Source organism: Malania oleifera, chromosome 12, assembly GCF_029873635.1.
Source record: "Malania oleifera isolate guangnan ecotype guangnan chromosome 12, ASM2987363v1, whole genome shotgun sequence".
Lineage (NCBI taxonomy): Eukaryota > Viridiplantae > Streptophyta > Magnoliopsida > Santalales > Ximeniaceae > Malania > Malania oleifera.
This window is the reverse complement of record NC_080428.1, coordinates 58135731-58162312: the sequence shown is the minus strand read 5'-3', so window position 1 is coordinate 58162312 and position 26582 is coordinate 58135731. Positions and strand designations below refer to the sequence as shown.

General features: G+C 35.7%; 1 protein-coding gene across 2 annotated transcripts; it reads left to right on the top strand.

The window, feature by feature from the left end:
• Positions 1-750: 750 nt before the first annotated feature.
• On the top strand, positions 751-26582 carry LOC131144169 (receptor-like protein 4). 2 transcript variants are annotated; one of them, XM_058092617.1, is made up of 9 exons: positions 751-1052; positions 15612-16670; positions 20907-21054; positions 21596-21667; positions 22575-22646; positions 24829-24900; positions 24987-25064; positions 25178-25356; positions 25814-26582. In XM_058092617.1, the coding sequence occupies exons 1-9, from the start codon at positions 983-985 to the stop codon at positions 25933-25935; spliced, it is 1872 nt and encodes a 623-aa protein (XP_057948600.1). In that variant the 5' UTR covers positions 751-982; the 3' UTR covers positions 25936-26582. The 2 variants fall into 2 exon arrangements, with proteins under 2 accessions (XP_057948600.1, XP_057948599.1); XM_058092616.1 differs by lacking the exon at positions 751-1052 and adding an exon at positions 8699-9019.

The following is a 26582-nucleotide window of genomic DNA, read 5'->3' as shown; positions in this document are numbered from 1 at the left end:
GAAATATATTTGTACTTTGTGATTTATTACTTTATACTTCTTTAATATTCAGAATTTCCATATATTTTAAATTTCTATATTTTAAAAAATAAAGTAATTAGCGTGTTAAATTTTCTTCTACAATTTAAAAAAATAGAATAATTAGCGAATTAAATTTTCTCCTACAATTGTCGTTCATTTTTGGCGCCGGACGCCCGCCGATGATGGCGCACCAACTCATGCTTTCAAACGGCAATATTGACGATTTAATAACTGCTAGTGCCAAACAGGGCCGAAAGTCAAAGGACGGCAAAGTCAAGGGACCCCGGACAAGTTTACTCGTTTCCTCAACCGTTCGATTAAAAATTGACGGTCCAGCATCACCCCAGTTATCAGGTCATTCAAGGGCATCATTGTAAATTCACTCTGCGCCTTAGATTTTACTTGTCCAAATATTAAATTTCCCACCTGTTATTTGCTCGTCGTGTCGCTTTTTGTTGGGTAATAATGAGGGTATCGTTACAAAAAGTGCGAGTGGAATCAGCAATTTTCTCAGCAGTAATTAAGGGGCCCACAACGAACTGTATGCGACGCTAGGTCTTAGTCCAGCGGTGCACCGGCGCTTCTTATACTTACACGTGTTGTCCTGCCCGCATTACCGTTCGATCTTTTGAACGGCTACTGATCTGATGTACGGCCAGGATCATAATGCTTGGTAATTGGGAGGATCGGAGGTCCATTAAGAACGAAGGACCTCACATACATACGGCTGCAGTGGCTTCACGGGTCAACTGTTAAATAGAAAAGAAAATATCCACTCTGTGCCTGCGTCCATGTCAGGACACTTCCTCTCTCTCTCTCTTCTCGCCTCTAGCGGCTTTCTGTCCCTATATCTGGCCCTGGTTTCTTTTCTCTCTCTAAAAAGCCGGAAAAAGACCGCAGGGAGAATATGAGAAGGAGGCATTAACAGAGCAAAAGCTATAGCAGGAATATAGGAGCTACGATGTTCGGATGTCTGCTCTTACCGCTTCTCGCATTCTTCTCAGCTCTTCCTCTTTCTGTTCCTCGGCCTGGTAAGCTCTCGTTGCTTTCTCCTTCTTTGTCCGCTTCAAATTCATGTGAAGATTGATCGGCAGTTGTTGGAATTCCTGAACTAGGGTTTTTGAAGTGAATTTAATCGAATTTTGTTCGATTTCTGCTGGTAATGATTTTACTACCTAAAAATGATAGTTAAGTGTCCATATCTGACCGAGTGAGTATATCGATGATCCTCATAGCCAGCCGCTTTCATTTGCTCATCTCCTTTTTGGAAATAGATAACGTTAACAAATGTAAGAAAGAAGTGAATCAGTCTGTTTTTTTTTCTTTCGTCTGCTTTTATTTAGCTGTATCTTCTTTGGAATGAAACGAACAATTGACGAAAAATATTCTTTAATTGCGAAGCATCTGGCGCATTTCTGTGCTTTTTGTGGATTTATCTGGGTGTAGTTGGTGGTTTCTTTTAATTTTTTTGGTAGTTTTTTTTTTTTGGGGGGCGCCATTGGACCAAGCTCTTAGGAAACGTATTTTTTTAATTAGGTGAATAAGAGATACTGAAGCATTCCCATCAAATCCTGCGCGTTAAAAATATTAGTTGTGCTGGGCGTGGTATGGAGTTGTTGGCCAATTGGCCGAAATACAGTAGCACAAGACCAACAAATTCTTGGCACCCAGCACATCAGGCATGGTCAACAAGGTGGAATCATCAAACTAGAATACAGTACGGAGAGGCCTCACCCAACAACAAAATCTGCCAGTTCTAGAGTGGTCCAAATGACAAACACACTGCTTAAAATGGAGAAGGATGATTCACTAACACGCTGTCAAAATTTCAGCCTCATCAAATGAGAAATTGCCATCCAATTGTCAAGAACAAGTTGAATGCCCAAACCCCTTCAACCCAGAATTTTCAGCAACTTTTTTCTCTCTCTATCTCCTCTATAGAAATTCCATACAGGAAAATATAAGGATCCTAGCCTTTTATGGTGTCCGTGTTAAATGTCTATTAGAATCCATCCCGTTCTGGATCTAATTATTATAGGGCTTATCCCGAGTAGAGTCATTTAAATTAGTCTAAATCTTATCCCAAGTGGAATCCTTTCCCACCATGGACTCCAATTAGGAAAAAACTGCTACGCCATCTTACATAAGAGGGAACCTCAAAATCTCTCCCTTCTTACTTTGTGGGAGGAGGTCGCCATACCTACAATCTTGCTGCAAGTTTCATGTTTCTCTTTTGATATAGATTTTGTCATTATATTTGAACCATTGACATCATAATGAATCTTTTTAGTTCTTAATAAATTAGAATAAAATGCATTTTAATTTATTGTTGTTTCACATCAATGTATTTCAATTAAGAATGAAATGTTTGTATGATTCTTCCTGAAATTTTGAGTTAGTGAGTGTCACAATGCAACACATGCCTCTTTTGCTTGAACTTGAGCTTTTGCAAAAATCTTTTCATCCATAATACTTTCTTGCAATAGATGAACTCTGCTTTCATAGTAGAAAATGCAACACCTTTTTTTTTTTTTTTGTAACTTCAACTGCCAAGCTCCTTTGTGAAATTGATTAAGTATCATAACGTGGACTTTTTAGTATCAACAACCCTAGTCAAATTACATTTGTATAATCAATCATACATGTTTTCCGCTCCCAAAGCAAACACATAATGTGGAAGTATCTTGGAGATATGTGGGACAACATCCAATGCTTTTACCAATTTGGAGAGAATTTGCAAAAAACACAAACATCATAATCTATGTCTAGCCTTGTTCAAACCATTATAAGTATATGGATAATGGATCTCATCTCTTCCTTCTCTTTCTCTACTGAAGGACACTACTTGAAACTCTACTTGATGTGATTAGCAAAAGGAGACCTAATTGCTTCCATGTTGAATCTTTTAAGGACTTTCTCAATTTACTTTTTTCCGTAATAACAACAACTTCTTGGCTGTTCTATTATAGGAGATGGTCATGCCAAGAATTTTCTTTGAAGGCGCTGAGTTTTTCATGGCAAAAGACTTACTTAAATTTTGACCTATTCAAAATAAAAATTTTTAAATGTAAATTTGCACAGAAGAAAAAATGAAGTTTTCAAGTTGTTGCATTCCTAACTTAATCAAAACGACTTAGAATGAAAATGAAATCATTATAAAAAACAAGAACATGATTTTTTAACACAAGTCTGTTCATAAACAACCATACAACATGAATATCCATTTTTCTTTTTTAAAAAAAATTTTGCAAACAAAAGCTAACTATTAAGCTAGTTTCTATCTTAGTGTCAGCATCCAACCCATCATTTGTCTCATTAGTACCACTAAAATCATCATCAGTGGCTTAATCAAGGCTGTCAATAAAATCATCACTATCATTATCAATAATATTGCTAAATGCATCGATGTATTGTTTATCTATGTTCATTCTTAATATTTAAAGTTCACACCACTTAATAATCACCAATGAACTGAAAAATAAAATTTTGAGTAATCATTTTGTTAATATAAAATAAACGAAATCACTTTCTAAGTTGTCCATTTCATGCATAAGTTATCCAAAGCAAAAAACCAAGCCTATATCAAATGTATTTTTGTAAATATTTTAAAAATGTGAGAGAATATAGGATCTTAGGATCCCTATACCACGACTGTGTTACTATCCTATACCATACTTTAAAAACCGAACTAGAGCAAACCGGTCGGTTTGATCGGGTTGGACCAGAACTGACCAAGTTACTGGTCCGGATAGGAGGCATGAATTGGATTTTGAGTGAACTGGTGTCAACCCGGTCAGACTTGGGTGACTCGGTCCAACTCGGTGAGACCCAACAGGTTAACTTGGCTTGACCTTGGTTTTCATTGAAAAGAATGAAATTGCTGCATTTGTAGGGTCTTGGGTTTGAACCTTGGACCTCCCGCCTAGAATGGAAGTCTCAAGCCACATGAACTAAGTTATTTTGCATATTAAATGATCACATTTAAATTATATACATGTAACATATGCACTAAAATACTAAATTCACAAATCTTTAAAATCTTTTACGTTAAGTTTTTGTTTGAAACTTTAAAATATTAAGGAAAGTAAAATTGAATGTAAAGGAATTTAAAATTTTTATACTTAGTTATGCAAAGTGAAGAAGAAAATAAAATATATAACAAATTAGTTAACAAAATTTTGATTTTGTACATTATTGAATATTAACATTTATTTTTTATTAATTTGAGTAAGTAGAATAAATTTTTACTCTAAATATAAAAAATATAACAAAAGATGAATTTAAAACTCTATATTACATTTAATATTTTATTAATCAATAAAAAAATTTTACTCTTTTAAAATAAATTTGAAATATCGATGTTCTCTCATTTTCTCTCACATTATTATTTAATATTTATTTCTTTAACTTTTAATTATTATAATAATTATCAATATATATATTTTTATTACACACACACACACACACACACACATATATATATATATATATATATATATATATATATATATCACTAGTTCGACCACCGGTCCGACCGGTTGAACTGATCTGATGGCTTCACTGGATCGCTCGCCAGTTTGGATTTTTAAACTATGTTCTAGACCTCTAATCCTTATGAATGTGCAAAAAAGTTGAAACCAAACATTTCCAAGTTATTGTAGAAAATGTCTAACCTGGTCCTAAATCTTTTTGGGATTTCAACTACAATGCAATATATGGAGAGATTTATCAAAGATATGCTCACCCAAAAAGATCATGGCAACTAACTATTTGCTAACATGCATCTCACTTTCTTTACCAAAGCTTTCTTCATTCTTTCTACCAAACCATTTAGCTAAGGAGTTTTTGGAGGACTTGTCGGACATCAAATGCCTTGACCTCTGCATATTGATCAAGTGGTCCTAAAATATTCACCACTATTATCAAATCGAATTTAGTTCACTTTGATGCCTATTGATTTTTTAGTAGTAGCCTAGATTGCTTAAACAAATGCAATACTTGATCCTTGGTCTTTAAGGTATAAACTCATACTTTCTTGGGAATTGAGATGATTATTAATGAAAGTAACAATTCACTACCAAGTTTTCTAGTTTTCATAGGACAATGCCCGTCCCAATACACCAAATCTAAAACATCAGACTTTCGTGGAAGCATTATATGTTGCTTCTTAGCTAAACAATGTTTGTAGGCTTTGTGGACATTCCTTTTATTTGTGGAAGAAGCTTTTTCCTGAGTAGAAAATTAAGTCCTTTTTGAGTCAAGTGTAAATCTTTTTTTGTACAACAATTGAATCCAAATCATTCTCCATTGTGTTAACCATATATTAGGAGAGCTTTGCCTACATTAACTCATTAAGTGAAGTGCAGAACACTTCTTTCCTCTGGTGAATATTAAGTAATTAAAGGTGTTGCATATCACTCATCATCAAGCTTTGTTGTAAGATTGAATGCAATCTGATGTCTAGTATATAATTCACATCTTTAAGAATTAACGTGTTTCCACATCTCCTATGCCAACAAATGTAGATAAGTCATTGTTTCCCATCTTCACCACTCCAAAATCACCAGGTGTAGATGGTGCTTCTAAAAGTAGCATGAATGGAGGAGGCACCACTATCTCCTCAACCCTAGCAACATATTTTAAAGACCTCGGATTGGACTGGATAGCTGGTTCAACGCAGTTGGACTGAGCTTAGTCACTTTTTCAGTCTGGGTGATGCCATTGAATCAAAATGGAATTAACCAGGGTCAACTCGGATAGACCTTGTCAACTCGGTTTGATCTGATCAAACCTTGTGAATCAGGTGAGGTGATTCATTCTCTTTAATAGGAAAAAAAGGCCAAATCTTGCATTTGTTGGGTATATAAACGAGGATCTTTCCCTTAAGGAGGAAATGCCTTGCCAATGTGCCAAAAGTGCACTTGTGATACAATTTCTCAACAATATGTATATCTGTATATAAAGGGTGTCCTTGGGCGGCTGGGGGAGGATGATCACTATGTACATAGCCTTACATGTGCGTTTATGCAGAGAGGTTGTTTCCTTGAACTTGATTCCATGACCAACCGGACACAAAGGAGCAACCTTATCGTTGATCCAAAGCCCCCTAATGTATGTGTGTGTGTGTGTATACATAATCATATCATTTTACATCCATGTACATGCATACAAATTTTTTAAATAAAATTAGAACTCTTTTCTCTCTACATTTGAAGATTATTTGACTCATATTATACTATATAATAATTAATAAATTTCAAATGTATTTTATAAAGGAAAAATTATAGAGTTTATCTAAATTATAATTGGTAATTATTTTTTATTATAATTAGCTAAGAGGTTATTAGTTGATGACCACATATTTGTAACATTATGATTTATTATTGTAATATTTATCATTGTTATATATATGTATGTGTGTGTGTGTGTGTGTATACATATTTATAACTCTTTTCTCTCTGCATTTGAAGATTTTTTTGACTCTTATTATAGTATATTATAATAAATAAATTTCAAAATTATTTTATAAAATAAAAATTATAGATTTTATCTAAATTATGCTACTATTATTTATTTATTTATTATATTAGCTAAGAGGTTACTAGTCTAAGATCACATATTTGTAAAATTGTTATTTATTATTGTAATATATATTTGTATATATGTGTGCATATATCTATACATACATATATATATAATATATATATATATATATATATATGCGCACGCACACACACATACATATAATGCTGACATCACCAGTTTGGTTGGTCTAATTGATCTGGTGGCTTCACTGGGTTAGCCACTAGTCTGGGTTTAAAACCATGCCTAGAAGCAAGATTAACTTCATCATCATGATAAACAATATGAAAACCATCAAAAGTAGTAGCAATCTTTGTCCCCACACTCCATCTTGTCCTTTTCTTTCATTTGCTCTTTCTTCTACTGTAGTTGTATTTCTTTATGTGGCATTTGTTGCCACAAGCAAAATATTTAATGCCTTTCCTTAAGTGGGACTTTCTTTTGGATTTTCCATGGTTTCCTTGACCTTTGATTTTGCTCCTTCCTCTATTTTCTTTGACAAGAGCTTGTGACTGAGATGATGAAGATTTTTTTCCTTTTATCTTCATTCAACATGTTGCTTTTTACCCCACCCATAAACACAACTCCTTTTGAGGTAAAATGTGAGAACTCTAAAAATCTCTCTTCCAACTATAAGGTAACCAAGAAACTGCAAAGCCTGCACTGCATCATCAAAAGAAGCTTTCATAGAGGTGAATTGATGTATAATTCCTCGCATTTCATTCAAATGATCAATAATAGGAGTAAAATGTATTTCAAATTATAAGATTTTTTATCATGGATGATTTATTTCCTTAGTTTTTCTAGCATAAAGCTCAACCAACTTTGTCCAAAGTGAAATTGCATATGGTGAATATATAATAACACACGTCTATTTAACAATTTCTAATTTTCATTAGTTTTATCACTAGGTTTGGCTGACTCATGAAGTGTAAGAGTGTTATAATTTTTGCAATAGCAAAGGTCCTCTCTTTATTTTTATAATTATTTTTAAATATGATAATCAATCTCATTCAAAAACTAATCATTTTATTGATGTTCACCTCCGTGGCTATCCACTACCCAAGCTCTTGGGGAAGGGAGGTATGGAGTTGATGGTCAAGATGCAATAGTTCAAGATAATCCTTCCTTTATTCAAATCAAGAAGAAGTGGAATAATCAATAAGTAAATATGACAAGTGATCAACAACCAACTACACACACAAAGGGGGGTCGAGATTAACACTTCAATGTGAAGAGAAAAAAATGGAACCGAAGTCCACTTCCAATCTTCCACTATATCAAAATATTAAAATTAGCAAGCTGCAAAACGAAGAAGAGGCAATAGGAGCAAAGCATGAGATTGTGTGAAAGAAGGAAGCATTGAAAGAGATAGCTCGTAGCCTTGATTGACTAGCTTGTTCCGAAAGCGATAGGTTAGGTCAATTTCCAATTTCAATTGCTACTTCATGCCTTGAATCCATTCAATGTCTGTGGTTCAGAGTATGGTTCTCATTAATTTTTCTTTGTTAGGAACTAGAGAGTTGGTTCATCAAAATTTAAATCATCCCCATAAACTCCCACTTGCCCTGCATAAATGATAGGTTCTCTTTATCTAGAGAATTGTTATGACTTTGGGTTTTTGGCAGGTTTATTGACTGAGATCAATTGCTTTTTCCCTGATGTGTTGAAAATCCTTTTTATTTTTTTTATTTTTTCAAAGGTCATGTTCTCTCTAGCCAAAGGATCATTACAACTTGGTTCGGGTTTTTGACAGGTTTATTGATCGAGATCAATTGCTTTTTCCCTGATGTGTTGATATTATTATTATTATTATTATTATTTTATATATTTTTTTATTTTTCCATTATAGTTATTGAAATGGTAAGAATAGAAGCTTCTTTCTGTGCTGTCAGGTGCTTGCCAAGGCATAGACTAGGGGTGAAATCGGTTCACTAAAACTGCGGTTTTTTATTTAGGGAAAGCAAAATCGAACGGAACTGAACCTGCTATTCCTTAGAGAACTGAACATTGGGCAGTTCGGTTACTGTTTTTTTGGTTTTTAACTGATTTTTTCAATGTTCTATGATTATTTTGTTCTCCCATGTTTTCTCAGCAACCAAACAATCAAACAGATCCATTTTCACATTCAAACTAACCTGATAACGCCAACAAAACAAAGAGAACACGAGAAACCTCTGAGTGAACCATTCAAATTTCAAATCCAAATCCACGAATCAAACTAGTGAAGTCCCATGGAGCTGGCCCGCATTGTCGAGTCGAGTGTAGCATTTGCAGATCAATAGGAGAAGGCAAATGGTTAGAGTGCTGAGGAGAACAGCGGCAGCATCCTTGGCAGATGTGCCGACAGATTTGAAGAAGCCAACCTCATCAATGACCTCCAGTCCTCGGTGGAGCCAAGGAGGCATTCACGATGGTGAGTCGGTTACTTGGTGGAGTTGGAGAGGAGGCGGTTGAGGCTGCTAGCCTACTATGCCAGCGAGGTCCCTAATTGTAATTGATATTTGAGAATGAAGTGAGAAGTGAGAAGACAAACCGGGTTTTTCCAAAATTTATATGGGTTAATATTCTAGTGTGTCGCACCCTATTATACTTGGGACTGTGTATGTGTTAATACATATATATAATTATTGATTAATATATATAATTAATATTTAAATCAGTTTTTCGGATTGGTTAGGTCCAGAAAATTGAAATCGAAACTGAAACAAAAAATTTTGGAAATCCCAAACCAAAACTGAATACCGAAAAGCCGAACCGCTTGTGATTTTGGTCCGGTTTTGGTGCAGTTTTCGGTTTTTTGATAATTTTTGTACACCCCTAGCACAAACTCTACTCACTGACTACTAGACTATTCTACAGGCTGATGATACTATTCAATTATAGATTCATGGACTTAACTGAGCCTAAGCCAACCTGCTGCTACTGCTTATGAAACTCCTCCCACTGAAAGAAGTGGAATAAGCAACCAAAGAACCCACAGTTCTCTTTGACCTAACAAAGAAAGAAATAAAGGATATTTGTACTATGTATAATGGGGGGTAACATAGTAGACATCTCTATTTTTCCTTTGGGGGATCTATAAAATTCTCACTGCATTGCTTTCAATTCGCCTTTGACCATCAAGCGAAATGTGAATTACCTGTCCTCCTCTATTTGAAACAAGGGAATTCAAGAATACATCTGATACGATTGATTGGTCTTTGTGCCTCTCTTATTACTTTTTTTGTATCCCTTTATTCCTCATATACAATTCAATCCTTCTATGGTCAAAGCTTAATTTGTGGAAAGCCTTCAATGAACTCCTTGATTTGGGATGAAGCCAAGCTGATACATATGACTGGCGAAGGGAAGACCCCCCATTTTATAACACTTAGCCATCTCATCTCTTTCCCCAAAGTGGTGGATCGAATTTTGATCTTGTCGTGAGGGTGGATTCAGTTGGTTCCATGGTGGCAGGTACAATTCTTATCTCCATAGAAAGCGCACTGCACTTTAAGCTGCTGTCCCCATTTCCTCTTTGTACCCCCAATACATCCTTCCGACTTTGCTCTAAATGAAGTTCATGAGTTTAGGCAATCTTTTCTTCTCTCTCTCTCTCTCTCTCTCTCTTTCCCCTCTTTGGAAATTGCATACTAGAGATGAGGGGGCACCTAGCCTTTTATAGAGTTATCATCAGACCTCAATTAGAATCCTTTCCTAATCAAATTAGGATAATGCTTGTACTAGTCAAGTTCTTTCCCATGATGGATCAAATTAGGATGAGGCTTATTTCAATTGGAGTCCTTTCCCATCATGGACTCAAATAAGGATAAAGCTCCAAGACCTATTCTAGCTCATCCGTATTATGTGGGCCATCCTCCGCATAGGAGGGAAAACAAATTGCATCATTTATATCACCCAAAAACAAATTTGCTGACAAAGTCAACCATCTTTTTGCTTGTTATTTATTTATTGGTTGTTATATATGCATGACAATAGCGTGGAAATGCAGGGCAATAAAACAAGAGGATAAATCATAAAGAACTTGACAAGAATTGATGTGGTTTATTCAAATAGTTCTAAGTCACCGATAATAGAGATATTCACAAAAAAAGGAGTAATAACTTAAACTGAAAGCACGAGAATGAACACCTTACACAATGTACTAGACCTACTTGACCTATCCCTTAGTCTTACACTCTCAAAAGGTGTAACAAGGAGCTCCCCCTCAACTTTACTATAACTCAATATCTGCTTCTCTTCCCATACATCTTAAAGCTTTAACTAATGGATCTCTCATATATTTATAGAGCATCTAAGATCCTTGTGGAACAGGATAAGGACACTAATAAGAAACTTTTTGAATGACAACTCCTTGTAGCTGAGTAATTCTCAAGCATATAGTTTCCTAATGCAAGCCTATAAACATAATGAAGCTAGACAAGGCACTCGAGACAAAATTTCTGAGCTAATCTCCACCTTGGATGAAATTTCACTAAGCTGATAAATCTTGTATTAGCCAAATATCTTTTGCTGATTTATCCACATCAACAAAATTGCGTTACTTGTCCAACTACATATTGTTGGATAACTTGGATTTGATACCATTTCATATGCATGGCGGAAGCATGGAAGGGGAAAGCAATGAAACAAGAGGCTAATCATAGAGAGCACGAAAAGAATCAACAAGATTCACCCAAATAGCACCATATGGCCATAGACAAAAGAGATATCTTCATGTTCCAACTCGGATTGAATAGGCTAAAAGACCTCTTAAGTGCAACAATCAAGCTAAAAGCTTAAGCTTAAGCTACCATCACTAGTTTAGATTGAACCTTATGAACATGTCACACTCCATCCTACTCTTGATGTGGGAGTTTTTGAGGGGCTTCTCTATTCACTACATGCTTCTCCATTCCGTCCTACATTTTGGTTTTTGTCGTTTCAAGGTCATTAGGATCCACCTTCTCTTTTCAACTGCATTTTGGTTCATGTGCACACCTGGAAGTCTACTATAGGCCGCTTACTACTATTCCTTGAATAGTAGGACCAACCCCTACCTAAAGTTCACAATGCCAATGCACTTGCTGCTCCTCTGATTTACGATTCGTGTAAGGAAATTGGGGAGCCCATGGACGGGCTTGATATATATGGATGAGCACCAATTTGACCCAAAAGTTTAAGCCTATTGTGTCTTGGGCCTAATCATTTATATAAGCACCCATCCTTCACCATATTTTTCTAATGTGGGACAAACTCACAAGTGAAATTTTCAGCATTCTCACCCGCACTTGTCAGTTTCAACCACTCCCCCTTGAATGGAAACCGTCTCGCTCATGGGAGTAAGCTCAATTCTCCAACAGTTGCTCAAGTGGGTCTTACCCCTGCACCTTACGTGCCTTGAATGCATTCCATGTGCTTCCAAACAAATCCTACCTCCCACACCTTGACCCTATTCAGATCCATCTATCTAGCCTAAATGATCCTTATTGGCCTTGGCCACACACTTGGTCCTCTAACTGTTAGCACGCTAGGAAAATTAGTTTCACACTTCAACTTTATGATGTCGTTTGCCTAGAGTTATGCACCGTTGACTTTGATACCACTTGTAAGGAAATTAGGAAATCCATGGGTGGGCTTGATATACATGGGTGAACACCAATTTGACCCAAAGCTTAAGCCTGTTGGGTCTTGGGCCCAATTATGTATATAAGCATCCATCCTTCACCATATTTTTCTAATGTGGGACAAACTCATGAGTGGAATTTTCAACAGTTCACTATAATGTGATAGAGTTATCGACAATACATTATAGAGGGAGTAACACTTAAACAAAACAAGAGAACAAACACCTCATATATGGTGAACTAGTCTCACTTCGTCTATCTAAAGTGTCAAATCCACAAAAGGTGTAACCCAAAGGCCAAAACTGCCTCTAAACTTATCATAGGTGCTCAGGTGCCTCTCTCACATACTTTTAAATAAAGGCTCACCCATGTTTTTATAGATCATCCAAAGTTAATGTCGTAAAAGTACATTAGAAACTTTCCTGATAACACTTTGGCGCTCCAAGGAATGCCCTAAAAACAAAGTCTCCTAATAATGTGATTATAAACATAATAAAGCCATATGAGGAAGTTGAGTCAAAATTTCCTTACATTGGCACATTTGAGTTTTCTATAATAATTTTAGAAGAACTCATCGCAGTGAGTTCTCTCTCTCTTTTGTGAAGCTTTCTTTGCCTCTTATCTCACTCTCATTTTTCAATATGGTGCCATTAGTTCTTGATGTTGGAGTTTGTTTAGTCTAGATTGAAGGGGAATCCTTCGATCTGAGATTAGATAAAGTGGGGGAGGTCATCGCTTTGTTTGTTCTTGAGAAAAATTGGCAACACAATCAGTGGGTGAGACTTTCATTAGTTGCGGAAGCCTAGTTTTTGCATGGCTTTTTTTGTCACTTATTGGACAACAGTAAGGGTTTTTGAAGCTTTTGGGCAGGTTTCAAGAACTTATGGATGGCGATTTGTGCAATGAGGATAGGAAAGTTATTGGAGTTAGGGCATGGACGGAGGGGTAAGAGGTTTTCTATGTTTGTTCCTGAAGGGGTCCAAAGGTGAGGGACAACTTCAATTTGAGGAAGAATCTAATTCTATCTTGAGATCTTTTCTTCCACGCATTGATGGTGAAGGTAGCAAAAAGATTAGTTGAGAATTGCTCTTGGAGTCATGTGGTTTAGGAAGAATTGATGCTGTTGGAGATCATTTGAAGGGTGTGTCGGAGGCTGTGGCATGTGGGGGAAAGATGCAAAAGGAAGTCCTTCAGCCTTTTTTGCATAAAGTGATCAACAATCAATCAAAGCCACTGGGGGTAAAGATTCTGGTTCAGGAGTTGGTTTCTGAGGCGGCTATCCTTCATGGAAGAAGGGAGGATGAAGGTTGGGTGGGTTGAGTGGGGTAAATCTAACAACTTATTGGGCAGGCCTGAATGTCTATCCTTGCTGGCCTAAATACCCTGGTTGACAGTTTGGCCCCCAATTTGAATGAAAACGCGTAGTCATTCTTTAAAAATTTGTGTGGTGGAGGGGCTTCATCAACCTTTGGAACAGAAGCAAGATGATAATGTCATAGTGCTTCGATCGTCTTCAAATCAGATCCACGGTGGTTAAGAGGAGGGGAGTTGCTCCAATATCAGAAGAAATTCAGAGGTGGAGTTAGAAAGGTTTAATTCTAAAAATTCTTCTAGTATTCTAGAGGGAGATTATTCTCCTGTAGAGGAGAGGATTATTAGTTGGCGAATTATCAGTGACGAATTATCAGTGATAAATCTTGTGAGGATGATATTCAGGGTTCTATTGCTGGTTTGGAGGGAAATACAGGAAGTAAATTCAGAAATCTGAGGAGTCAAAAGGTTCATGCTCACTGTAAGGAAGTGCAAGTGGGTTTTGAAATGAGGAAACATCTAGATGAAAATCAAGATTCTTTTGGTGAGAAAAAAAAAAAAAAACTTAAGAGAGATAGAGGAGGTGTTGTAAAAATAGTGGTGTAGCCAATTGGTGAGAGCCAATTGGTGGGGGGTTGTCTCAGATGATGATAGTGTAGGATTAGTGATTTGAATGTAAAGGGGTTTACTTTTGGATGAAATTCAGGATGAGCAAGGTTATTCTTCCGACTATTCTTTTGATAGCCTTGGGGACTTGTCATATGTGCCACACCTCCACTAGAAGGTTTGGATGGAATTAGTATTTTTGAGGATGATGCTTTAGTTAAAGAGAAAATAGTGATGGAATACTGCATACCCCAGTTCAAGAGATTTCTAGGGAGGACCTTCAAGCTCAGATTTTATTGGATAATTTTGCCTCATATTGTCTGTGTGGAGGAAATGAAGTTTGCTTGATGGTGGTAAATCTAAGGTGAAGAAAGTCCAAGGTTATTAGCTAATTTGAAGTGTTTGGTGAACTATGATAGGAATTGCTTAATGAGGGGTTTCTTGCTTAGTTTCAGGCTTTTAATTATTTTATTTTCTTTTGTTTTTTTTTTTGGTAGCATTGATTGTATACTCTCTCTCTCTCTCTCTCTCTCTCTCTCTCTCTCTCTCTCGCACGCTCTCTCTCTTAATATATCTTCTTTTTCTAACAAATTTTTTTTAAGGCATAACATTTTTGTTTGCTAAAGCAGCCCTGCTTGATGATTAGAGAGTAGAGACTCTTATATGATTGTTGCACCTCATGTTCATTTTAATATTACTAGTAGAGACCTGTGCATTTATTCATTTTTAATATAGAAAATAAATTTATTTGAAATTTATTAATATTAGTTTTAAATTAATGTTTAACTTTTAATAAAAAAAACTTTTCATTGCTTAATTGCTAAATTTAGGCAATTGCATCAATTGAATAGTCGGGCCTTTGCATTTTGTTAGATCAAGTGATAAAATCTGTCCAATCTTTTCTTTGTTTAAAAGAGTCAGTCCCTAAACAATTAAATGAGAAAGTAATGAGGGTCATGAGACCATTACACTTATTTGCCTACATATTTCTCATAATCCTCAATTCCCATTTGCTTAGTTTAGAAACTTTTGTTTCCCCATGAGCTATACTCTGTATTAATAAATCAAATGGCTCAAAAAAAGATAATAAGTTTGACATTAATAAATGTTTAGAGTGTGTGTAGAGGAATATATTCTAGCATTTCAGAGAGGATGAATCTGTTATATCTATTTCTAGGGAGTAACCTTCCTCTTGCGGTGTTGGGCTTTGAGAAAATCAAGTAGGCACGTTCTTCTTATAAAAAAAAATCAAGTAGGCACATACTGTAACACTACTATTAATACACTGTGGGCCATTGTAATAAATTATTTTTATTTATTTTAATTATATAAAAAAGCTATGATTGGTGTTTAGAATTGTAAAATTTTCTAAAATTTAAAATTATTAGAAATTAGAATTCGGGTTTTGAAGGCCAAAGAAGGCCTCTTGTTTCGCTTTTAATATTTGATTGGATGTCAATGAAATTTCTTTTCTTCCTGCAGCTCCATTTGCAATGCGCATAAGCTGTGGTGCTCGTGAAAATGTTCATACTTCTCCAACCAATACATTGTGGTTTAAGGATTTTGCATATACTGGAGGGATACCTACTAACGGGACACGTCCAAGTTACATTACTCCTCCACTTAAGACAGTTCGCTATTTTCCTCGGTCAGCCGGTCCTGAAAATTGCTATAACATCAATAGAGTGCCCAGTGGGCACTATTCAGTGAGGATCTTTTTTGGACTGGTTGCAGAATCTAATTTTGTCAGTGAGCCTTTGTTTGATGTTTCTATGGAAGGAACACTGGTTTATTCTTTGAAATCAGGCTGGAGTCACAGTGATGATGAGCAGGTATTTGTTGAAGCCCTTGTGTTTCTCACAGATGGTTCTGCCTCTCTTTGCTTCCATAGCACTGGTCATGGAGACCCAGCAATTTTTTCAATTGAAATTCTTCAAGTGGATGATAAAGCATACTATTTTGGCCAGAATTATGGTAAAGGTACAATCCTTAGGACAGTACAGAGGCTAAGCACTGGTTCTAAGATGCCAAAGTTTGATGAAGATTACAGAGGGGATCACTGGGGTGGGGATAGATTGTGGAATCCCATAATGGTTTTCAATCCAACTTCTGATAGCAATATATCTACTGGAAAGAGCATCAGACAGGCTTCAGTTTCACCTAACTTCTATCCAGAAGCTCTTTATAAGACTGCACTTATCAGTACAGATGTGCAGCCAGACTTAGCATATACATTGCCTGTGGATCCTAATAGAAACTACTCAATTTGGTTGCATTTTGCAGAGATTGATCGTTTGGTCAATGGAGTAGGGCAAAGGGTATTTGACATCCTAATAAATGGTGATATTGTATTTAAAGATGTGGACATTGTGCGTATGAGTGGGGATCTTTACACTGCTTTTGTACTGAACAAAACTGTTGCTATTAATGGTAGAAGTTTGACAATATCATTGCACCCTACGAAGGGTAACAGTGCCCTAATCTGTGCTATTGAGGTCTTTGAGGTCATTATAGCAGAGTTCAACACTTCCCCAGATGAAGGTGCATATGTCACTTTCCCTTTTTGTTATGATAATATTATTTTGATTTTCACTGTTGTAATTGGTGCCACCCACTTTGTATGTTGTGTACCTGTGATAATGTGTTAGATTACCACTTTACCTAAAAGCTTAAACTGTTAGGTTGTGAGCCAATAATGAATATCAAGCTTTAACACTCCCTTGCACGTGCAGCCCGACAGCACATGGAACACACGATAAATAATACCCATTATAGGGAACACAATAATTTTTTTAAACACCACATAATAAATGCGGGCAACAAGACTAGAACCCAAGACTTCCTGGTAACTAGCTCTGATACCATGTTAGATTGCCAGTTTACCTAAAAGCTTAAGCTGTTAGGTTGTGGGCCAACGATGTTAATCAAGCTTTAACATAATGATTTAAACAAATATTTGGAGGTATTTTTCTAGTTCTAACAATGGAGAGAGTAGTAAGCTGCACATATGGAATGTAACCTTTGTAATACTTGTTATTGAAATGAATAAATGGTGAAAATTGATGATTACGATACCCACAATGATCAATGCTCATGTTTTGGATAAAATCCCTAACAGATGATTGAAGATAATCACAAGTGTTGCTCTAGTCTGTTAAAATGGATGAGTGGCATTGCTAGGAGGGATATAATAAGAAATTGATGCCTTTGTAAGAGGTTAAAGGTGTTGCCAATGTAGACTGAAATGATTGAATTTGGAAGTCATGGAGACTGGTTTGATCACATAAAGTGCAAAAAATTTACAAGAACGACCTTACCAGGTGATATTTTTTGGTTGCAGAACCTTAATTCAACAGTTCTTAAAAAGAACAGTGATATAACCCTGCAGTCATCATGACAAAACGTCGCTCCCATCGTTCTAAGCCTTAAAATATTTTGGCAGGCCATTTGCCTAAGGCCCTAAACACTGTATAATTTTGGTAGACTACTACTTCATGAAACCCAATGAAGTGATTCATTCCAAGTTGAATGTCTTAGAAAGACAAGAGAAACAGCTTTGATCAAGGCAAGGAAAATGAAGTGCCTATGATTTAGTGGAGGATTTGGTAAAGCCATGGTCTTAAATTTCCACGAAATTGTTGATATTTCCATTGTAACACCCTCTAAATTGAAATGGCAGTCAATTTTGGATTTACACAATTTCTGTCAAATTTCCTCAAATCACCAGAAATATATTGAAAATTTAACTATAGAATGAAATTTCTTGAAATTCAAATTTGAGATTTGAGACTCAAATTGAAATTTCTCCTTCAACTTTTTTTATTTTTTATTTTTTTAACCTGAAACTAGAGATTATTAGAAGAAGGATATGAATCTTTCGAACTTCAGAAATAATATGAAAGATTAAACTTAGACATTAGCTACAATATTTTATTTGATCATGTGAGCATAAATTATTTGTATTTGTGTAATAAATGATATTCATTTTGTTTAAATTAATTAAATGCCTTAAATACGATTATTATTTTATAATAGTTGTTGCACCTTAGACACCAAATACCTTTACTTGATCCCTTTATTTGTAATACATTTTAGTTATAAATCTTGCATCATTATGTTTATTAGTAGTTTCTCAAGTTCCATAAAATATTTTCTTGCTTTACTCTTGATCTCCATTAGTTTTTAAAATTAAATGGAAATTAACATTGCATCGAATTTTCCATTGAAATTTTCATACTTTTGAAGTCTCAAAAGTTTAGTTGAAACCAAAATTGAAGACCGTGGGACCTGGGTAAAGCTGAGTGGTGAAAAGGAATTATGCTAAGTAGTTGTGAGTTGACAGTTGGTTAGCTTGAGTTCATGTGCATGTGTGTACGCCCATGCATCTGCACTAGTTACGCATACTTCATAAATAGCTAATAGGTTGGAAGTCTACTTGCCAATGGCATGGCATTAGTTGCTTGATTTTTTTTTTCCCCTCCTTTGTTGTCATTATATTTTTATATGCACAACGTTTAGTCATCTATTACATGACATTTTTGCAGTTAGGTTGGTTTTGTTCATTTTCAACAAGCACAACAACAGGAACATAGCCTTTGATTCATACTAGATGAATCAGCTATATGTGTATCTTCTTTTTACCATTCTGCTTGATCTAGGCCAACATTTCCAAAAAGTTTTTTGCCAAATCTTTCTTACTTTCTAAGTTTTTATGGGTCTCCATTTCCTCCTTCAGCCATTAATTTCAATTAAATATATAGGGCAAAAGACACTCACCTCCCCTGAGGTTTGGTAAAAAGACAGAGACCTCCCCTGAGGTCTCAAAAATGCCACAGACCTTTCCTGAGGTTTCAAAAATATCACAAGTCTCCCCTGAGGTTTGCAAAAAGGACACAGATCTCCTCTTAAAAGAACTTGTCTTTTTGAAAAATACAAGGGGAGGCTTGTGGCTTTTTAACAGATCTCAAGGGAGATCCCTAGGAATTTTGAAACCTTAGGGGAGGTCTCTAGAATTTTTGAAATCTTAGGGGAGGTTAGTGTCTCTTTCCCAAATATATATTTTCTCCTTGGTGTTTTTGGGCAATGTTGTAAGTGCCCAAACCCTCTTAAGTTCTTTTTTTTTAATCTGGTTGGTTTTCATTCATTGTTTACCTAAATAGTCATATGCGTCATAGATGATCATCATCATGCTGAACAGATGTAGAAGCGTAACCTGAACTGTCAATTTTTGCAAGCACAAGCAAATTTGAGGAAAATCTTTAGTAGTTCAAATGATGTTGATGTCAATTTTCATGGACTTAAAATTTTGTTGAATTTTTCTTATGTTATATGTCTCCTGGATTCCATATGAAGCAATTTTGTCAATACACTGGTAATTTGTTGTTCAATTCACTAACTTATCGTGCTGTTTAGTGTATAGAATGCCAGTTGTTAGCATCTGATCCCCAAACAAAATTTCGAAGTTGGGATCAAATTTAATCTTGCAATAAAAAAGCAGGTTGTAGTTTCCTGCTTCCTGAGCTTTAATTCTCCCATGATAAATTTAAAATGATAGGCTCTTCTAGAAGAGACATTTATCTTCTTTGAAGCTACCAAAAAAGGTGCCAACCTGCTCTGCCAAGATTAATCCTTTAAAAAATATACATTTGGCTCTTGGCAGGGAAAGTTCATTCATGAGACTGCGTCAAGGGAGGCCTTTGTTATTTCTGAGAGAATCGGTAGCTCTTGGTTGGAAAAAATAATGGAAGAAAAGTGTCCATGTTTTCTTAGGGAATAATATCCATCTTGCTGCTTGCAACTTGTTTTATACATCCAGCATCTGAAACAGCTTGTTAGCTACTTGATGTGTTCAAATTTCTTCACGATAATGCATTCTAGCCTGGAGAATTTGTTCGTCTGTCTGTCTATCCAACATACTCCCCACCCAACTTTTTGACAGAGATGTGAAGACTTTGTTTTCTGTGTTGTACAATTATTGAATGCTCAAGGTTCTTGGTATAACTGGGTTCCAAATCCATTAAAAAAGGGTATTCTAATATTCAATAAAAAGTGAATCCGGAGTACTGAAATAAGAAGTTGGCAGAATCTGCGGGAAGAGAAACCCAAACAACAGAGAAGCAGAGTGCAGGGCAAACAACGAACTAATATTGGTTATAGTATCAAATTCTGGTTGGGTAAGCTAGATTCCCATGAGGTTAAGAAGCTATATCAAACATTTGCTCAACTTTTCAATGCTTCAAAATCATAGGAAACATATTCACTGTTTAAGTAGGAAATTATTGGTTTGCTTTAAGTTTCAATCAGTTTCTACTTTGGCTATCTGTCTCTGCTCTTCATAAAGTTCCTTTGGGGTCTTTATTTATTTTTGGATAAAATGGGCGGTATGGCTTTGGTGATGGCCTTATTGATTGGTATGACATGCTATATTGATTAGTGTTAGATGGAGACTTGAAATAATGGAAGTTTGTTAGCAATCTGCCCCTTCCCCCATATGCGGGAGCTTTATACACTGGGCTATCTTTTTATTTTTGTTAGCAATCTGCCCCATTGATCTTCTTTTTGTATTTCACTCTTTTCTACATTTTGTGATACTAGTTGAATTTTTAGACCCCCTCTCAAACTTTGTTCATCTCAGTGTTGGTGAATGCTGTTATTTGCTTCTTGTTTACTTACTATTTATGGTCTATGATCTAAGAATGTCGTCCCTGGAAGTTGGGATTGTTAACAAACTTATACTAATTTGATCACTTTTCTTATTTATTTTCTTTCTTTTTGTAGTTAAGGCTTTGCAGGCATTGAAGAGTGCACTGGAGCTTCCTCTTCGTTTTGGGTGGAATGGTGATCCATGTGTTCCCCAACAACACCCTTGGAGTGGTGTGGATTGCCAATTTGATGGAAGCAGTGGCAAATGGTTCATTGATGGACTGTACTTTCCTAATCTCTTGTTTCATATTTTATCTTTAGATTCTATGCCACTAGTATTGTGTTATATTGTTGGATTACTTGTCACCTATTCTCATAAAGTTCCCGTGCGCAAGAATTTAAGCTGGTGTGAAATTTTATAATATTCTATACCTATACTCTTGCAAAAACATTAAGCATACATTTACCAAATCTGCTCCTTTGATAACTGTGACTCTTCAAAATCACGACTACCTAATTTTGTGAATGATATCATTTGTTTCATATTGAATAAATGCTTTGGAAAGTTTAATGGCATATTATGGATTCATGTTTTTATTTTTTTTTTATTTTTATTTTTATGTGTGCATTTATTTATTTATTTTTAAAAATTTTTGTTTTTATTTATTTGTGGCAAAGAGGGAAAATTTAATTACTTACTAATTTGTATTTATTTCCTGAAATAACCTGAACATATTATATGTTTAAGATATTAATATGATAATATCTTTTTATAATTTGTATTTGTGTTTTTCATAACCTCAATTATGCTTCTTCATGGTCAGTGATCTAGACAATCAAGGTTTGAGGGGCTTCTTGCCAAATGAGATATTCTGGCTGCATCGCTTGCAAAGCATGTAAGTTCTTGATAAAGTTTCAGTTGCATATTTGAAAATATGAACATTGAAGTGAACGTATGTTAAGAATTCCTAATATTGCTAGAGGCTATGTTTGTTTCTTTTATGTTGTTTGTTGGGAATTTAGTATGAAGTAAAATTTTCAAAATACAAATAAATTATGAACACGAAACCCAATTAGGCTGAGATGCGGTTATCTTGCTTTCTTTTAATGAGGCTTGACCCACAAATCGATGCAGTAAGACTCCACTTCTTGACTTTTATTTCCTAAGATTCAACAGCCCAATTTGAATCTTACGACTCTCTTCAATTTTGCACAAATGGAAAAGTCCACAACTCTACGAAGAAACACCTTTCTACAGTTGTCAAACTCTCTAGACTTAGAGATTGTGAACGATTGAGTTGGAATGAGAGGATGATGTGATGAGAATGGTATGATGAGATTGATGTAAGGTGCCAATGCCTATGGGTCTATTTATAGGCACACATGACCCTCCATTCTACATGCATTTAATAAACAGATATATATGTAAGTTCAAGGTACTCTCAATTAATATTGTTTATGAAATTCATGAGTTGATGTCCCAAGTACCCAATTAATATAAACACATATCCCTTTCCCAAAATAAATTCAGCAATATTTGTAAATTAAAAATATTAAAATGCACTGATATTGTTTCAGCATTTGTTCCAAGGATACCCCTTATCAATCTAACATCCCTTGAACACCATAAAATAATATCCAAGTAAATTTGCCCTAGCTATATGTTTGCTTCATCTATTACTGTCATGTTTGCTTATTTTTGAACCCGACACAAAGACATTTAGTGAGTTGTTTTAATGACTAAAAGCATCTCCTAATCTTATGTTATTATTTATAATAGCTGTTCAACATTTACACTTGCAGAAACTTGAGCGGAAACGGCATCCATGGGGTAATCCCATCCACTCTTGGAAACATAACTAGTCTGGAAACTTTGTAAGTAAAATCTGTAGGCTCTTCACCTACTTATAGGTGCTGTTGATTTTTTCTGTTTGGCGGGTATAAATTATATTATTTTCCAGCAATAAGGCTGCATGACTGCATCACTGAAAAATGAATAGCTCTAAAAGCGCACAAATGAATGCTAATCTTAAGATTTTGTATTTGTGTTGCAATAGTTTGCTTAATTTTTTTGAGTTTAATACCTTACTTTATACCAACCAATGGTTACTGTGTTCAGTAGCGTGCAAATGAAACCCTTGCTCCTTCATTCACATGATATTGGAATTTGTCCTACCATACGTCTCCTACTGAGCAACATTGCTAAACCACAGCAATAATTGATCTCGTCACTTTTATCAGATCCAAACTGTACCTGATTACCATTTCATTTGGTGGCAATGTCCACTCTGCAAATCTCTGCAGGCTAACATGCTTAGATTTGGTAAGCAGTGCTGGCTTTCTGGGGATAACTTAAAAATACATATTTGCACTGGTGATTAGTATTGGGATTCATACTACTGGTCAGCTGTTTTTTAATATGATTGCGATACTGTGGGATATATGAAGTTTGTGCAGTGTGATCTAGTTATGTTAAATTTGAATATGGATGCACTAAAGAGGTAGATTTGGCCAAAGACACGGATCTCCCTTGAGGTTTCATGAATTGCATGGACCACTTAGCAAGTAGATGTGGGCTTCTCTTGATATTTGTAAGAAGACAAGAATAGGGAGGGGGTATAAGTGTCCAAAAAAATCAATTGTCACGGGAGATTCATTTTATTTTTGAAATTTTAGGGAGCTCCATGCGTTTTTTCCAAACCTCAGGTCAGTGTCTTTTTTTATATTTCTTATTGTATTTTGGAAAATAGAATATTTCACTTCTAAAAGAGTACAGCAGCAAAAGATTCTTAAAAACCTTCTTCATGTACGAAGAACAAACAGCAAGTTATTTTAATAAAATTATTATTGTAGATGACATAAAATATTACCTTCACTTCATGTGTCTCCTGTTCGTCAAAATGTCTCATAGTTTTCCTTGTTTCCATTAGCAGTCGGACTCTACTTTCTCAGATTAAAAAAAAAGAAGCACTCCACCATATTATTGTATGTATGTTAGTTATCTTGGATCAATGAGGCGATACTTGCATTTTGTTTAATTCTATTGAAGCTTTGTCGGTTATCTGGGCTTTGTGAACCTGTCAGCTGATAGTAAAAGTGAAATGCTACATCCAAGTACTGTTTTTTTTAAGAAATAAAATTCATGTAGCAAATCCCAGGAGAACAAATTTCAATGTGGTGTTACCTTTTGCATCTTAAATGGTTGCCATGCTCTCTCACAAAGATGCTTTCCTACCCCAAAAAAAAAAAAGAAAGATGTCATGCTTTTGGACAAGTAAAGGCCCCGTGTGCTGTGGATTCCCATGTGATATTATTTTTGACCTTGCTACCCATATCATGAAGTTAATAAAATTATTATTGTAGATGACATAAAATATTACCTTTAGCTCATGTGTCTCCTGTTTGTCAAAATGTCTCATAGTTTTCCTTGTTTCCATTAGCAGTCGGACTCTACTTTCTCAGATTAAAAAAAAAAGCACTCCATATTATTGTATGTCTGTTAGTTATCTTAGGTCAATGAGGCGATACTTGCATTTTGTTTAATTCTATTGAAGCTTTGTCAGTTATCTGGGCTTTGTGAACCTGTCAGCTAATAGTAAAAGTGACATGCTACATCCAAGTACTGTTTTTTTTTAAGAAATAAAATTCATGTAGTAAATCCCAGGAGAATAAATTTCAATGTGGTGTTACCTTTTGCATCTTAAATGGTTGCCATGCTCTCTCACAAAGATGCTTTCCCACCCAAAAAAAAAGAAAGATGTCATGCTTTTGGACAAGTAAAGGCCCCCTCTGCCAATTGATTGATAAGGAACTCATATTGGGGGAAGCATTGCGGTGCTGTGAGGCAGTGATGATGTTTTAGAGAAAAAGATGTCACGACACTATCCCAATAGGCATGTTTTCAATGATTGAAACACTATCAGTGTGGAACAATTATTCCAGGACTGCAATCATACTTTTAGCTCTTTTTTTTTCCCCTGGATTGGGAGGACACTGGGCAATTGATATTTGTAGCAATTGTATTGACTGAATATCTGAAGCACATGATTGCATGCAGGGACTTCTCCTACAATTCTTTCAATGGATCAATACCTGAAAGTCTTGGACAGTTGACTTCATTACGAAGATTGTAAGATCTTTAAAGCATATGATTAGCTCATGACACGAGACAATACAAAATTGGACTCTGATACAATCTAATTTGTTTTGATGAAGGGATTTGAACAGCAACTCCTTGTCTGGAAGAGTTCCAAGTGCCCTCGGTGCAAGGCTTTTGCACAGAGCTAGTTTTAAGTACTTTCTTAGTCCCAGAAAATCTTTGCTTTGATTAGGAGTAATCCTGGAATGTGAAAAGAGTGGGACCAGTTGCAGGTTATCCATCAGATACTAACTATGGATATATCCAGTTTCACTGATAATGCAGGTCTTTGTGGGATACCTGGGCTTCCTGCATGCGGACGGCTTTCTGCTGGTGCAAAAGTAGGCATTGGTTTAGCTGCATCCATGGGATTGCTACTGATTATCATCTGTTCAGTATGTTGGTGGAAAAGACGGCAGAATATTCTCCGAGCACAGAGGATTGCGGGTAAGAATATTCATATTTTATTTGCTCATTAAGATGAAACTAGTCAGCAATGCGTGGCGATGTTATAACTCTTGGTAGTTCTTACATTTGAATAATGGGTCAGAACATGGGCATGAATATATCAAGCATCATAGAAGGAATATCCAACATATCAGTCATTATTTGGTCATTTTCTTTTCTCACGGCTGCCATTGCATTTAATAGCAGCGACTGTTAAATATATAGTCAATTACATAATTCCTTAACCCCTTTTAGTCAACATTTATATGACCACATAATGGTGTAAATAACCTTCCAGCCATATCTGTGATTGATAAATGGTTCTTAAATTTCACAACAGATGCATCATGTTTGCTGCACATGCACAATCATACCTGACATGCATTTGGTTTCTTGTAAAGCAGTTTATCGAAATCATTTCATGGTCACCCCCCCTCTGTTTTTGGCATGTGTGCAGCAAGAGATGCTCCCTATGCAAAAGCAAGAACCCATTTTGCACGCGATGTGCAAATGGCTATGCAACACGGTCATGAACATGCCCGGACAGCTGCAGAGAGTGGGCCTAGTCTTCTTTCTTGATTGGCCAGCGATGTCTACCTCATCCTTTCCAATTAAAGATAGCTCCTGTTTTGTTGGTTGGATTCCCCAACGTTTGTTCTAACTTGCGAAGACCTCATCCTGTTTGGCTGATTTTGCTTCACAGTTCATGATTTTGGGATGCTGCATTCAGGAGTGCTTCCTTTTTCTTCAAAATCTTGTTGGATAATCCTTCGAGTCATTCTCCAAACAGGTTGGTGCCATCTGCACATATACCACAGGTTGAAGAATTGTATATGGCACAGGTTTAAATTTTGTATATTGCTCCCATTTTTTTTCTTAAAAAAAAAAAAAAAAATTCATTTTGGCAGGAGAGGTTCTAACTATTGCAGTAGAAATTTAAATGTTTTTATTTTTCCGTTTTCCATCGGTGGTCTAGCATCCAGATTGTCCAAAGGAACTCCTATGTCTCAGAAGGCCGAATTAAAAATTTAAGCCCTGTTTAACATGGTCTGAACTCTGAGCAAGCCTTGTAATCTCATTTGCTACAGTCAATTTATTTCTTTTTCTCTGTTCTGAAGTTTGGTATTTTTGCATAACCTCAGCTTGGCTTGTATATTTTTCTAATGGCACACATTGATTTTTCTTCAATGAAAATAAAGGTCTATGGTGCAAAGCACAAGTTCTAA